The sequence below is a fragment of the Molossus molossus genome, unplaced genomic scaffold, assembly GCF_014108415.1.
Source record: "Molossus molossus isolate mMolMol1 unplaced genomic scaffold, mMolMol1.p scaffold_m16_p_17, whole genome shotgun sequence".
NCBI classification, from domain to species: Eukaryota; Metazoa; Chordata; class Mammalia; order Chiroptera; family Molossidae; genus Molossus; species Molossus molossus.
In genome coordinates this window covers 52,834,024-52,848,407 of record NW_023425352.1, presented here as the reverse complement: position 1 = coordinate 52,848,407, position 14,384 = coordinate 52,834,024, and the positions used below count along the sequence as shown (strand labels likewise).

Genomic DNA, 14,384 nt, shown 5'->3' with positions numbered 1-14,384 from the left:
GTTTTTCTCTCGCCCTCCTTTCTTTTTCTTTTCTTTTTTTTCAAATCTTTATTGTTGGATGTAAAATGTATTACAGATGTTCCTCATTTTTCCCCCATTGACCCCCTCCTCCCCACTCCCGCCCCCTCCCACCTTTTCCCACACTATTGTCTGTGTCCATTGGTTATGCATATAAGTTCTTTGGTTTATTTCTTCCCACCCCCCAACCCCTTTCCCTTTGAGGTTTGTCAGTCTAGCAATGAATTTGTGCTTCTTAACCCCTTCACCTTTTTCACCCAGTCCCTCAACCCCCCTTCCAACTGGCAACCAACAAAATGTTCTCTGTATCTATGAGAATGTTTCTGTTCTACCTGTTCATTTTGTTTGTAGATTCCATTGTTGATAGATAGGTATTCATTGCCATTTTGTTTGTTCATACATTTTATCTTTTTCTTCAAAAAGACCCTTCATCATTTCATATAATAACGGTTTGGTAGTGATGAACTCCTTTAACTTTTTCTTGTCTGGGAAAGTTTTTATATGTCCATCGATTCTAAATGACAGCTTTGCAGGATAGAGTAATTCTGGTTGTAGGTTCTTGCTTTTCATCACTCTGAATATTTCTGGCCACTCCCTTCTGGCCTGCAAAGTTTCTTTTGAGAAATCAGCTGACAGCCTTATGGGAACTCCCTTGTAGGTAACTAACTAGCTGCCTTTCTCTTGCTGCTTTTAAGATTCTCTCTTTGTCTTGACTCTTTTGCATTTTGATGATGATGTGTCTTGGTGTGGGCCTCCTGGGGTTCATCTTGTTTGGGACTCTGTGTGCTTCCTGGACTTGTATGTCTGTTTCCTTCACCAAATTAGGAAAGTTTTCTGCCATTATTGTTTCAAATAGGTTTGCGATTTCTTGTTCTCTCTCTTCTCCTTCTGGCACCCCCAAGATGCGAATGATGGCATGCTTGAGGTTGTCCCAGAGGCTCCTTACACTATCCTCATTTTTTTTGGATTCTTTTTTCTTTTTGCTGTTCTGATTGGGCATCTTTTGCTTCCTTATATTCCAAATCGATGGTTTGCTCCTTGGATCTACATACTCTATTATTGAAGCTGTGTAAATTATTCTTTATTTCCGTTAATGCCTCCTTCATTTCTGACTGTGCATCCATCATTTCTGACTGGTCCTTTTTTGTGCTCTTGAGGCCCTCACTAAGTTCACTGAGGTTCTCACTAAGTTCATTGAGCATCCTTATAAGCGGTATTTTGAACTCAGTATCTGTTAGGTTGCTTATCTCCATTTCACTTAGTTCTTTTTTTTTTTTTTTTTTAATCCTCACCCGAGGACATTTTTCCATTTTTTTTTTGTTCAGGTAGAGTGGGAGGGAGAGAGAGGAACAGAGAGAGAGAGAGAGAGAGAAACATCGATGCGAAAGGAACACATCGAGTAGCTGCCACCCGCACAACCGACCAGGGCTGGGGACAAACTGCAACCGAGGTATGTGCCCTTAGCGGGAACCGAACCCTGGTCTCTCAGGACCGCAGGCCGACGCTCTAACCGCTGAGCCAAACCGGCCAGGGCTCACTTAGTTCTTTTATTGGGGTTTTGTTCTGTTCTTTCATTTGGGACCTGTTTCTTTGTCTCCTCATTTTGGCTGCCTCCCTGTGTTTCAGTGTATTACTTAAAGAGAGGTATAGGGCTCGCTGAGACCAGATGCTGCTCGTTTAAAAGAATTTAGGAAAAACCCGAAGCAGGATCCAAGACTGGCCAATCCTATGGTTAAGCAAGTGGCAACAGCTTGGGTGGGCTTGAAAGTTGGCTGGGGTGGGCTGGGGCGGGGCCTCAGGGAGTCAGCAGGGCGGGGCTACCAGTGTGAGCCAGGTTGCTGGAGTCCCAGGTATGGCGACTGTCAGCCGCCTCCCGGGAAGGGCTCACCAAAGGAACAAAGGCCTCTGACAGCACGTTTGTCTCTAAGAAAGCCCCCTCTCCAGCCCTCGCTCCAGTGCCCAACAGCTCAGTTCTTCCCTGGATGTCTCTGGCACCCCTCGAGCTGCCTCCCCTCCAAGCTTAGAGGGAGAGAGTCCGATAAGTCCGTGCGCGGGCCCTTTAAGGAGCTGCCTGGGGCTCCAGCCGCCTCAGCCTCCCTGAGCCTCAGTTCCCGCTGGTTTTTCTAGCCAGAAGTTATGGGGACTTCTCCTCCTGGCACTGGAACCCTGAGCGGGGCACCTGGTGTGGGACGGGGACCCCTCAGTCCTCAGGAAGGACCTTCCCAGCCACGGGAGCCTCCTGATTTTTATCGGCCACAGCGGGTGTGGGACCAGCCTGTTGTGCCCCCGCCGCTGCTGCCGCCCCTCCTACCAGTCTGGATGTGGCTGCTGCTTTAATTCCGTAGTTGTAGGACTTCCATTCAGCTTGATTTCAGGCGGTTTTGAATGATGGTTGTTCTGTAGTTTAGTTGTAACTTTGATGTGGTTGTGGGAGGACGCGATACCGCGTTTACCTTCGCCGCCATCTTGACCGGAAGTTCTTGCCCCCCTTTTGTCTCAGCAACAGGGCCGCTGGCTTGCTGCACCCCCTGGGTTGACACGTGGTGAACGTGCGATGCAGAGAAACTAGTAAGGTGTTTGCAGTGTTGTAACCAATGACAGGGTAGTCAGAATTCATGGCAAGTTCTGAAATCAAAGTGGTAGGGAACAGACTCCACTTGGATTCATCTGAAGGAAAGAGTTTATCACGAATCGCTGCGCTGTGGTCTGAGAGCACGCTCTGCTCTCAGAAGCCACTGGAGACGCACGGAAGCTTGCGGGTGGGCAGCAGAGGTGGAGACGAGGGTGGGGAAAAGGTCCCTATAGACGTGTAGTCTGGGAGCTGCTTAGAGAGCGGCAGGATGTAGCGGCTAGAGTTTGCCCCGTCATCTTGACCGGAAGTCCCAGGGCAACAGTCATCTCTGTGAGGGACAGCCCATCACATGGACAGAATAATGTGCCCAGCCAAGACTGCATTCTCCCCTGCGATCAGGGCGTGTAGAACCTAAACATAGACCCTGGTTGTTTGATGGCTTCTGGCCATGATGACTCTAGGGCACCTTCACAGTTGGCACTTGCCTGCCTTGGGCATCAAGGTGAGTGTCCCAGCCAGGGCACCTCTGGGTAATTCTGGGCATCCTCAATGGAGGCAGTGTGGCGTAGACACTAGCCTCAAGCTGTCTTGGGCTTGAATCCTGGTTCTGCCAAGATCAGGAATAGTCTGGCAAGTCAGCCTCCCAGAGACTCGGTTTCTCTGTCTGTAAAATGAACATAAGCAATCCTTGATTTAAAGATTTGAGATCATGTATGTAGAGTGACAGTAGAGAGCCTGGCATACAACAGGCAGTCTGTTAATGCCAGTTGTCGTCACTACTGTCATTATTATAATGCCGATTTGCCTTTTGGATTCTTCTGTCTGTCTCTCCCCTAAACTTCAAGCTCCTAAGGAAGCTGTACTTTTTAGAGCTATGGTAATGTGGTTAATTTGCTTATCACCCAGTTCTTGCTTTCCTTTCAGGCTCAGGAAATATTTGGTCCAATCTTATCTTTGTTACTGTTTGCCCTCCAAGCTTGGCCAAAGGTTAGGGGCGCTCTCGAAGATGGAGGACTAAAAAGATGCCTGAAGCTAGAGGGAGCAGGGAGGCTTCCCAGGAGGTGAAATGCAGCTGAGCCTTGAAATGGGGGCAGGGGGTAATAGGTGTAAGGAATAAAGTGAAAAAACAAAACGGAGTCACCATAGTCAAGCTGCGAAACTATAAAATCAAGCAAGTTGAGGCCTGAGGAAACAATTCTATTTTTATATCTAGCCTGGGAACTTAAAGTTTTGAGCTTTGCAGTGATTGTTAATGCCTGGCTATCCATCTAACCTCCAGATAGTCCTCTGATCACCCCTTGAAGGACCAGAGAAAGAATGTTCATGTCCCCTGACCACCTGACATCCATTATCCAAACCACCAGTCATCCAGAGGACCATCTCCTACCAATCCAGGACTGATTCTTCTCAAAATGTACCGTTTATTCTATGAACCTTCTGCTGTTCTTTCCTCTTCGAAACACTCTGGGTTGTGCCTAGCTGCATTTCTGGTTTGCAGACCCTAGGAACCGTGAATAAATCTTTATCATTTTTTTTTCCTAGCTGAAGCCTCATGATTTCATTCATACTCAGTGCTCGGGTCAGAGATTAAGCTGATCAACAGAGAGGACGAGAATCCCAGACAGCCGGTTCTGTTTCCAGTTCTGTTATTTACGGGCCGTGTGACTGGTTAAGTCACTTCCTCTCTTTGGGTTTATTGCAGTTCTGCTTCCGACATTCGAAGGTGGATGGTGAGGGTCTGAGAGCCTCCTGGAACCAGTGCAAAACGTTTTCTCTGAGCATTTTTTGGCAGTGTTCACAGCTTTCAGCTGATTCTCAACAGGCTCTGACCTGATGGCTTGCAGACTATCCCAGTGACTCAGCAGCACCCCTCATCCCCAGCCCCCATGGGCTCCACTGACTCACCACATGCACTCTGAGCAGCTCCTGTTGGAGCTCCCCACGGAGCAGCCAACTGGCCCAGCTAGGCACAGTCACCTCTGACAGCCCCTGTGGGCACAGCTCTGAGGCCTGGCCACGTCCTGGGAGCTGGCCAGCCTCCAGATAGACTGGCTGCTGGGAGTGTGCATCCCTAGCCCGGAAGGTGGCAGGGCCTCATGGTTCCAAATGGGTCCAGTGGTCAAGGAACCTGGAGGAATCTGTGGGCCTGGTGGGCACTCTGGCTCCCCTGGAAGGAGCAGGGTAACATCAGGCCCCTTGTGGGGGCTTCCCAGTCAGCCCATGTCTTTCAATTCAGTGTCCTCAGCTCCTAGTGCAGTGCTTGGTATATACTAGGTGCTCAGTAAATGTACAGCTAAAACACTAACAGGACACTACTTGAGAAGCAGGCACTTGGGACAGAGAGGTTAAGCTGATAAATGGAGAGGACTGGAATTCCTGAGAGCCGGTTCTGGTCTCAGTTCTGTTATTTGCTGGCCGTGTGGCTGGTTAAGTCACTTCTCTTCTTTGGGTTTAATAAATAAAGTAGCAAACAGAAGAGGGGCAGGAGGAGGAAGCCTCTGCATCTCCTAAAGCAGAGAAAGAGCTTCCCTCTGGGAGTGTTACTGTAACTGGGTTTTGAAGGTTGAATAAAAAGTTCACCAGGGAAAGAAGTAAAAAGCGGAATTTGAGGTGGGGAAGGGAGCTGTTTACAGGGTGCACAGCTGAAGCTGCGCAGCTTGTTTAGGCGACAGTGGACGTCGTGGCCCGAGCGCTGGGATCGTGGGGCGGAGGGCACAGCTGGGAGGGCAAGGGAGCAGGACCACAGAGCTGCGTTAGGCAGAGAAGTGGGGGACGCTGGGAGCCGGGACAGTAGTGTGCAGTGCCCACCAGACCTCCCTCTCAGCACCAGGGAACTCCCATCCCCGCTGCCACTGGGCGGCTGAAACATCTGTTACCCACAGTTCTGGAGGTTTCTGCTGCTTTGGTTTGCAGACAGCTGCCTTCTCAATGTACCTTCACAGGGCCTTTCCTTGGTGTGTGCCTGTCAGGAGTGGGCAGTGGGGCGACAGCAAGCTCTCTGGTGTCTTTTCTTATTAAGAAAACGAATCCTGTAACGAATCTTACAGGATCAGGGCCCCACCTGTGTGACCTCATTTAACCTTAATTACTTCCTTAGAGGCCCCATCTCCAAATACAGTCACACTGAGGGTTAGGACTTACACATATTCATTTTTTGGGGAGGGGAGGATGACACATTCAGTTCATAACAGGTCCTCTTCAGGAATTGCCCTGAGTCGAGGGGAGCCTCTAAATATATATGATTTTTCAAATTGATTTTAGAGAGAGAGAAAGGAAGAGGGAGAGAGAGAGAGAAACCTCTATCAGAGAGAAGATCAACTGGCTGCCTCCTGCATGCCCCCATTGGGTATTTGGCCCACAACCTGGGCATGTGCCCTGACCAGGAATCGAACTGGTGACCTCTTGGTGCATGGTCGACGCTCAACCACTGAACCACACCGGCCAGGTTAAAATAACATTTTTAAAAACAGGAAATAAAATATATTACATTACAAAGAAAATTTAGTCGCATTGAAATACAGTGATCACAATATTTAAAAATTATAACGTAGTAATATATATTTGTAAATAAATAAAATAATAAGATGTACCAATGGGTCTAATTACTAAAAGTTTGAGGTAGTGATAAGAATACATTATTTTTTAAAGGTATCTGTGACAACTGTAAAACACACCAATATTTGATTTCTGTTGGTGATAAGGAACTACGAATATGACTGTGATTTGTTGCCTGGATTTATAATTGAAGGAAATACAGAGTTTTGATTAGTGTTAGTGAAAATAACAATTTTCCCATCTATTTCAGTTAGCTATTCATGCATGACAAAGTGCCCCCAAACTTGGGGCTTAAAACAACCACTTTATGGCTTGTGAACCAATGTCTCAGAGATTTGGGCAGAGCTTTGTGGAGACAGTTGCCTCTGTTCCAAGTGATGTTGGCTAGAGGATCCAAGACAGCCTTTGACAGCTGTAGACTTGGTCATCGACTGGGGCCTTGGGTTTCTTCTCAGTGGGTTCATCTCTGTGCGCACAGCCTTTCACTGTGGTGTAGTAGGAGCTTCTTTATGCAGCCTCTGTTTTCCAAGATGGTGAAAATAAGAGACTGCAGTGCCTCTTAAGACCCAAGCTTCACTCCTTGTTTGCAGCGTTGGCTGAAGTCCAGGCTGTGGCCATCTAAATTATTCCAGATCCAGTGAGGCTCCTTGGGTGCAGTTCTGGTGCAGATGCTGGGGAGGAGCTCTGGACCTCGAGATCAGTCTTGATGAGGCTTTGTCTTTAGTTTCGTAGTTGTAGGACTTGCATTCAGCTCGATTTCAGGCGGTTCTGAAGGCTGGTTGTTCTGTAGTTTAGTTGTAATTTTGATGTCACCAAGAGCCAACTGTGACTGGTTGGTAAAAGTAGCTGGAGTACAGGCACACCTTGTTTCATTGTTTCACTTCACGGTGCTTCGCGAGGTTGTGTTTTCTACAAACTGAAGGCAAGACCCTCCACCAGCAGAGATTATAACAACTTCATTGTGATATTTGCTTTATTATGATGGTCTAGAATGGAACCTGCAGTATCTCTGAGGTCTGCCTGTGCCAAGTTGAGACGGTTTCGAGGCCGAGTTCTAGTGGTGATGTCAGCCACAGGTGAGGAAGGGGCACCGGCTTGAGTGCTGGATATCTGAGATCCTGAGGAGTGGCGCTGTGTCACTGGTGACACACTTGTTAGGGGGTTTTGTCGGAAGGAGGAACAGATTAAATGTCAGGCTGGAGGGAACGAGATGGTGCTGGTGGACTGTCCATGTAGGTATTTACCATCTACTTTCAAAAAGCCATTCAGTGGCATGTGGACTGGGTTAGAGTGAGTCTGGAGGGCGAGTAGACGATATGGTGTATAGGTGACAGTTCCAGGGAGAATGACAATGAAGGGGAGGTTAAAGAAAGCTTACCTGTTTAAGTGGAAGTCAGGAGCGAGAAAAGATTTCTGTTGGAATGGGCGCACATTGGGCATATTTCTCATCTGAGTGGGAAGAGTCAGTGGCGAGGGTGGGGGACTGAAGACATAAAAAAGGAATGGACCATTGATGGAGCAAAGCGCTAGAGTAATGATATTAAAAATATTTAACAATTGGTAAGGCACGGGCAATGAACATAAAGAATGGACAGAATATCAGTTCAGTCCCAGAGGTCACAAGAACTGATCAGGAAAAGCACAAGAGGTCTTTAGCAGCTAAAATTTAGCCTCACCAAGAGAAGAAAAGGCATTTCCTTTTCAGAGACAGGAAGGAAGGGGTCAAATAGGACATGAGCAGGATATAGATAAAGATGAGGTCAGGGCATGAGCATTGTTGAGAAGATCTGATGTGTAAAAAGAGCTCAAGATGATGAAAGCTTAAATAAGATACGGGTGTGTTCACACAAAGTCTGAAGGTGGAGTGCAGAGCAGATATAATCGTCAGGGATCCAGGTTCTTATCTTGCTGCACTGTCATCCTTAATAAGACTTCTCAACCGCATGGTCCAGGATGGATACTTGAGCTCCTGCCATTATGTCTGCAATACAAGCAGCATAAAGAAGAAAAAACCTTGTAGTCAGGAATGACACTTAGCTGGTATAGATCAGTAGAGTTGCATGAGTAGTAAAATAATTGAAATACTTCTATAGCAGCTGATAAATAGCTGCTGACTCACTGATGCCCAGCCTCTTGCTCGCTCATTCCCCGGACCACCCATCCCTCCAAGACAATGATCTGGCTCAGCTGGGACCTTGCAGGACATTGCTCCAGCACTACAGCCAGTGTCCTGGCAGTACCAGTTGTGAAATAGTTGCACTGGATGTGTCTCTTCCTTTTAAGAACGGTACCTAGATCACAAAATGGGAACTTATTTTTTATCTCATTGGCCTGATTGAAGTCCTGAGGCTGCAAGGGAGGTTGGGAAATGTATGTAATCTTTAGTCTGAGTAGCCATGCGCCTAGCCAGAAATAGGGGGTTTGATTACTATCAAGATCTGGGAAAAAAGAGGTGAAGGATATCAGCAGACTAAGCCACATGGGAGGGCTAAATAGGTGCTGAGTAGCACAGAAGGCTTAGTGAGGCTGGCGGGATGGTTGATTCTCCAGCAGTCCCAGGAAGGTGGAGATAGAAAAGAAGAAATCAGAGGCTGGGAATTGCGGGTTGGGTGACTGAAGTTGATGGGGAGAGGAGGCCTTGGGAGCGGCCGAGACTTACTTGAGTGGTTGCTGGAGGAGTCTAGACCAGGCAGACAGGCAAATGCAGGCAGGAGAGCCAGAGGCCAGAGGTCTTGATGAGAGAGATGCTTCAGGGAGAGGAGCCTGAGCCTACTGTTTGAGACACAGTGGGGATGGGGGTGCAGGTTGTCCTTTCAGGGCAGGATGAAGTTCCAGGGTGGAGGAGCCAGAGTGGAACTTGGGGGCCTAGTGGGTAATGTGGGCTTTCACAGTGGATGCCTCGGTTATATTGGCTGTCTTGGTCAAGCACTTTTCCAGCTGTAGAAACAGTAACAGATGGAAGCCCTCTGGAGTCAGCAGGGGAATTATTATTATTATATTATTTTGATTTTGAGCGCATGTTTGTTGAAACTGGGCACAGTGAAACAAGGAAGGGCCCAGAAGCAACAGGAGAGAGGCTAGGTGGGGGTGCTGTCCCCTCACTGGAGAAAAGAAGGCCTTGAGAAAGGATCAGGGCTAGGCCCAGGATAAGCTGCTGCTGCCCACTGATTCTCTGGCTGCAAGTTTCGTGGGGACCCTTAGAGGTCAGGAGAAAGAAAATTCATGCAGAAAGGAGATTGGAGTAGGTGTGCCCCAAGGAGGGCATGCCGACAGGGGAATTATTAAGAGAAGTTGGCCGGTGGGGGTTTCGGGAGATGTCAGACACTAGAAGTGGGCCTCATGAGGAACTGGGACCCAGAACTGGAGATCCACTGGCAACTCTGCCAGAATCTCCAGTATGGCTCACATTTTTGAGGAAAAATGATTGTTTGTCTCCCCCAAAACTTGAGCAAACAGGAGGAAAGGGGATTTCCTTTTCTTTTGTAAATTTTCCTGTGACTTTTTCTTTAAAAAGTTCAAGGTAACATGTGGACATTGTGATGAGTGAAATAATGCAAAGACCAGCTGACTCAAAGTCAGCAGACTCCCCCACCTCCTGTTCTTTGTTCCTCCCTCACTGAAAACCCAGCTCACTCTGGGAGACAGGGCAGGGGACGGGGCTCCCTCAGCGCCTCCTGGAGTGGAGGGCTCTGCAGCTCCCGCACCAGCTCTGCCAGCCCCTCGGAGAAGTCGGTGGCAGGCTTGAACTAGAAGGTGGGCTTTGGGTCCGCTCTGCCCATATTCTCGGAACCCACTGCTCTCGAAGGCCTGTCACAGACCAGTGCTTGCTGCTCCCACCTCACGCTCCAAAGCTGCTTTGAGTACCATTGTTTGTCCAGGCGGCTTTCTTAGCCCGTTATTGTTCAGCATTTGGGACCTTTCCAGGTTCCACTGATATAAAGGGCCCTTCTGTGAACACTTTGCATAAAATACATCTTAGCTCTGGGTTATTTCCTTTGGGAGTATGTAACTAGGAATGGTATCATGGGATCAAAGGGTTCGAATAGCTTCATGGCTCTTGTTGCCTATGCACAGATGGTTAGGAAGGTATTTTAAGAGGGTTTAAACACCTACTGACTTGGTAAAAAAAGCAGTGATAATCCTATTATTGTTTATATATACATTTTTTGCTTTTATATTCTTTACTAAAATTCTATCCTTATAGGGAAGAAGGTGGATGAAGGAACTGTTGTGTTCCAGGTGTGCAAATGAAAGGCTGCAAAAATTCACCTCAAAAACACTGACACACCCCTCTGGTTAGGAGGTGGGGGTATTAAAAAGGAGTCATGGTTGGTTCAGGTTCTGTCATTAAGTAGCTCTGAGAGCTCAGTAACTCCCCCATAGTGAGAGCATGCTATCTGAAGGTCTCTAAGCCCCCTTTTGGCTTGGAGTCTTGTGACCTCCACATGGAACATGGGGATGCTTTGCCTACTCCTTCAGCAAGGAGCTGAGGGATGGGGCTGTCCCTAGAACCCCACTTCCCTTGTATTTTTCTGGCGGTTGGGGTGGTCTGCCTCATGGTTTAGGAAGCCTGCAGATGGGGCAGCCATGCAGTCTCTGTCTGGCCGTTTAGGCAAATTAGTGAGGTATCCAGTCTAGAATAAATCTTGTCCCGACTTGACTCATTCCTTTTGTATCGCCCACTGTGGTGCACACTTCCCCATCCTGCTCCCCAGTGGGAAGTAAGAGCTGCAATGTGGGGGTGGTGGAGGAGGAGAACCAAAGGCTCTGAGACCTCTGTCTGTGAGCTGTTCCTAAAAGAGGTTACAGATTGTGGAAGGTGGATAGAACCCCTGGGTTTGCCCTCACCAGGTCAGTTGTGAGCTTGATAAATGTCTTTCCTTTCCCCTTTGGCACAATGATGGAATGGGAGTAATAGACCTTTAAGGGCTTTCCCTAATAGGTGATATTTCCTTCCTTTCCTTCCCTGGGCTGGTAGGTACTTGTCCTGGGGTGGGGTGGGGTGGGGGTGTCATCCCTCTGTTCAGAACCAAACAAGGTCAGGCATAGTAGGTAAAAGGTGAGTGATTATGTGTAGGTCACCCAGTTCTTTCTTGTTCTGGAATAAGATGAGGATTGCAGGCTGGATGGGGTGGGGCCTCTTCCTTCTTCAACAAGAGCCCTGGCCGAAGTTCAGCAAGGTTCTCAAATTCAGGCTCCACTTCTCTGTTCCCTTCTGCAAGGGCGGAGGCATTTCTTGTTCTCCATCTTACTCCTCAATCCCTTTTCCCCTCCCTCCAAGTCCACGACCTTAGGAGGGAGTCATGGGGAAGAAAAGTGATTGTAAATATGAAGTATTAACAGAAAACAGGGCCCATAATGAAGCTACTCTGCCCCCAGCCCAGTAAATGCAATAAACATCATCTAGGTAGGAGACAGTGTGGGTTGAATGGTGAGTCTGAATTCTGACTGTGAGAACTTAAAGTAGGTTAACCTTTTTTTTAAATCCTCACCTGAGGACATTTTTTGATATTTTGTTCAGATAGAGTGGGAGGGAGAGAGAAAGGGAGAAACATTGATGTGAAAGGGATACATCGAGTGGTTGCCACCGGCACGACCCAAGCAGGGCTGGGGGTAAACTGCAACCGAGGTACATGCCCTTAGTGGGAAGGAACCGAGGAACCCGGGTCTCTCTGGACCGCAGGCCGACGCTCTAACCGCTGAGCAAACCGGTCAGGGCAAAGCCAGTTAACCTTTTCAGCATGGATTATCATCTAAAAAATGTGAGGCTTAAAAGATATTGTACATATCTATAGTCTCAAAGGTTGACTTATTCAATGATTCGTTTTCATTTTGACTACCTCTCCCTCCTCTTCCTCTTCCCGCTCCTTCCTCCTCCCATTGTCTCCGGCCCCTCTCCGGGGTCACCCTCTTCTGCGCGCAGGCGCGGCGTGCGGCGCTGAGTCAGGCTGCAGGAAGGGCTCGGCCAGGCCCGGCGGGGCGGAGCTTGCGCCTGCGCCGTAGGCGGCTTGGGGCAGGGCAGATTTATATCTGCGGAGGATCAGCTGACGCTCTGCATTGCAGACTGCGGAGTCCGGCGTCGCCATGTATACTCTCCTCCTTCTGGCCAGCCTCCTGGGTGCGGGTAAGCCCTGGGACCTCCAGCCTGGGGAGGGTGTTTCCAGAAGAATGCGGCCCTCGCGTCCCGGAGCGGGCTGTACCGGGCCTCGCCCTTCCACTCCCTTTTGGGCTTGGCGGGGGACGCGCACTGCGCAGGCGTGTGCGCAGCGCCGGTACCTGCTGCGGGGCGAAGGGGCTGTGGGAATTGGCCGGGAGGCTGGCGACGAAGACGCGGGGCAGGCCGCCTAGGCGTGGGTTCCCGGCCAGTGGGCAACATCTTCTTCAGGACTCGAGTTGGTGCCCCAGGCGGCTGGCACCGCCCGGGCCTTCCCCCGAGGCTGCCCTTCCAGTTATGGGGGTGAGCCCTCCAGCAGCTGTGTTGTGCTCGCGCTGGGAGCACGTGATTCAGATGGCATGGAGCCCCCTCCAGCTAAACACACTGGCTCTTGGCCTCAGTTGCTCCAGTTTTTAAGAGTATTGAAGTTGCAGGAAGCATAAAAATCTACACCATCTGTGTTGATGGCTATCGTGTGTGTGTGTGTGTGTGTGTGTGTGTACATATGTGAATGATAACGGGGTTTTTGTGATCCGGATAATTTTACAATGGAGCCCTCATTTCACCTGCTTTAAAATGTCTTTGCACAGCCATTGGCCGGTTTTAGCAGTGGCCTACATTTGGAGGAAAAGTAAGTATGTGAGAAGTAGTTGTGCACAGAAGTATTCTTACACCTGTTTATTGCCCGGAAATAGTACTGGTTGTTAAAATCACTACAGGCTATGAAGGCAACACATGGGAACCAGCTGCACTGTCTTCTTAGCCCTCCCCATGTCACCGATGTCTCTTCCTCCTAATTCTTGTCTTCACATCTTAACCTCATTTGAATCCACATGATAAAGGGAAAGTAGTGAGATTGAGTTACTTAATTTATAAGCAGATAGTCAAAGAACTAGATTTTAATTTATATAAAATCGATTTTAATTTATAAACAGGTTTAGGTATTTTCAGATAATGGCCCACTGAGGGAAATAAACCTGATCTTTAGGGGCAACCTCAGTTTCTCTTTATTAACTGTGTGTAATTTAGGGGCTGACCTCCATTCTACCTATCATGTAGCCACCCCATCCAGATTTTAATAAACAGTAACAAAATGGATGAGAGTTGATGGGAAACCAAAGAATTAAGAAGATACTTATAGATGAAGTACGTTTGAGATGTTTTCCCTCATGTTAGCTTTCAGCAGCTCATAAGAATATGTCTTAACCTTAAACCAAGCTCTTAAATTTGTTATTTGTTGACTATGAAAGGTTATGTGCTTATAAAGAAAGAATTTTGGTTTTATAGTCACTGAAGAAAATGTATTATTTTTCTGGGGTTAATACTTCTTGTTATTTCATGGTTCATGTAATAAACTAATGCTAGTCTCTAAATTTTCTAGGCTGACTGAGAACAATTTTTTTTTTCCAGTATCAAACGATTGTTCTTAGGCAGTGAGTCTATTCCTCACAAGACCTTGAAGAATTCTGAATCAGTCAGTCACCCAAAAGGGACTTAATTAATTCTTTGGACATGTAAAATTCTCCTCTGGTATATATGGGAAGATGGTTAACCAGAATATTAAGCTAAGGGGCCCATTTCCCTGAATGGGAGTGTGTTATAATGCTTTAACTTTGCTGACCGGCCTTCAGGCTTATGCCAAGGTCATGCTGCTAACACAGTGTATGGATGCTGGCTTGTCTGGACAGCTCTGGCCCCACTGTGACTTTTTGGAAATGTTATTTCTAAAATTTCTAATAATATTGATACTGTTAGTGAAGGCGCATTGTGACTGCAGCCATCATCTGCTCCCCAAGAGATGCTTAGAACTTGCTGTTCCAACATGGCGCTACTGTATAGTACACTGTCATTCTAAAACTGGAGAAGCTTTATGGTTTGTGTTTTAATGATGTCCTTGTGGTAGAGTCACTTGCTTTTGAGTTGTTTTTCTGCCCCTCCAGTTGTCCCTCCTTTTTCTCTACCTGAAAAATACGGGATAAAGGGAAATGATGGTATACTGAGAGAATTGGAGAGTCTAGTCTTACCACTTTGTAAGGAATGAAGACACTGAGCCCTCAGATGTGACTCTCCCAAATCGTTGGCCAT

The 14,384-nt window shown here is 47.8% G+C and overlaps 1 protein-coding gene across 5 annotated transcripts in view; it reads left to right on the top strand.

The window, feature by feature from the left end:
• Positions 1–12,146: 12,146 nt before the first annotated feature.
• Positions 12,147–14,384, top strand: part of LOC118632664 (prosaposin) — a 31,211-nt gene continuing 28,973 nt past the window's right edge. For 4 of the 5 annotated variants that reach the window (XM_036265893.1, XM_036265896.1, XM_036265892.1 and 1 more), the window contains exon 1: positions 12,147–12,269. In XM_036265893.1, the coding sequence (XP_036121786.1) occupies positions 12,230–12,269 (40 nt within the window). In that variant the 5' untranslated portion in view covers positions 12,147–12,229. The remainder of the gene's footprint in view (positions 12,270–14,384) is intronic. The other variant, XM_036265894.1, reaches the window with a different exon arrangement.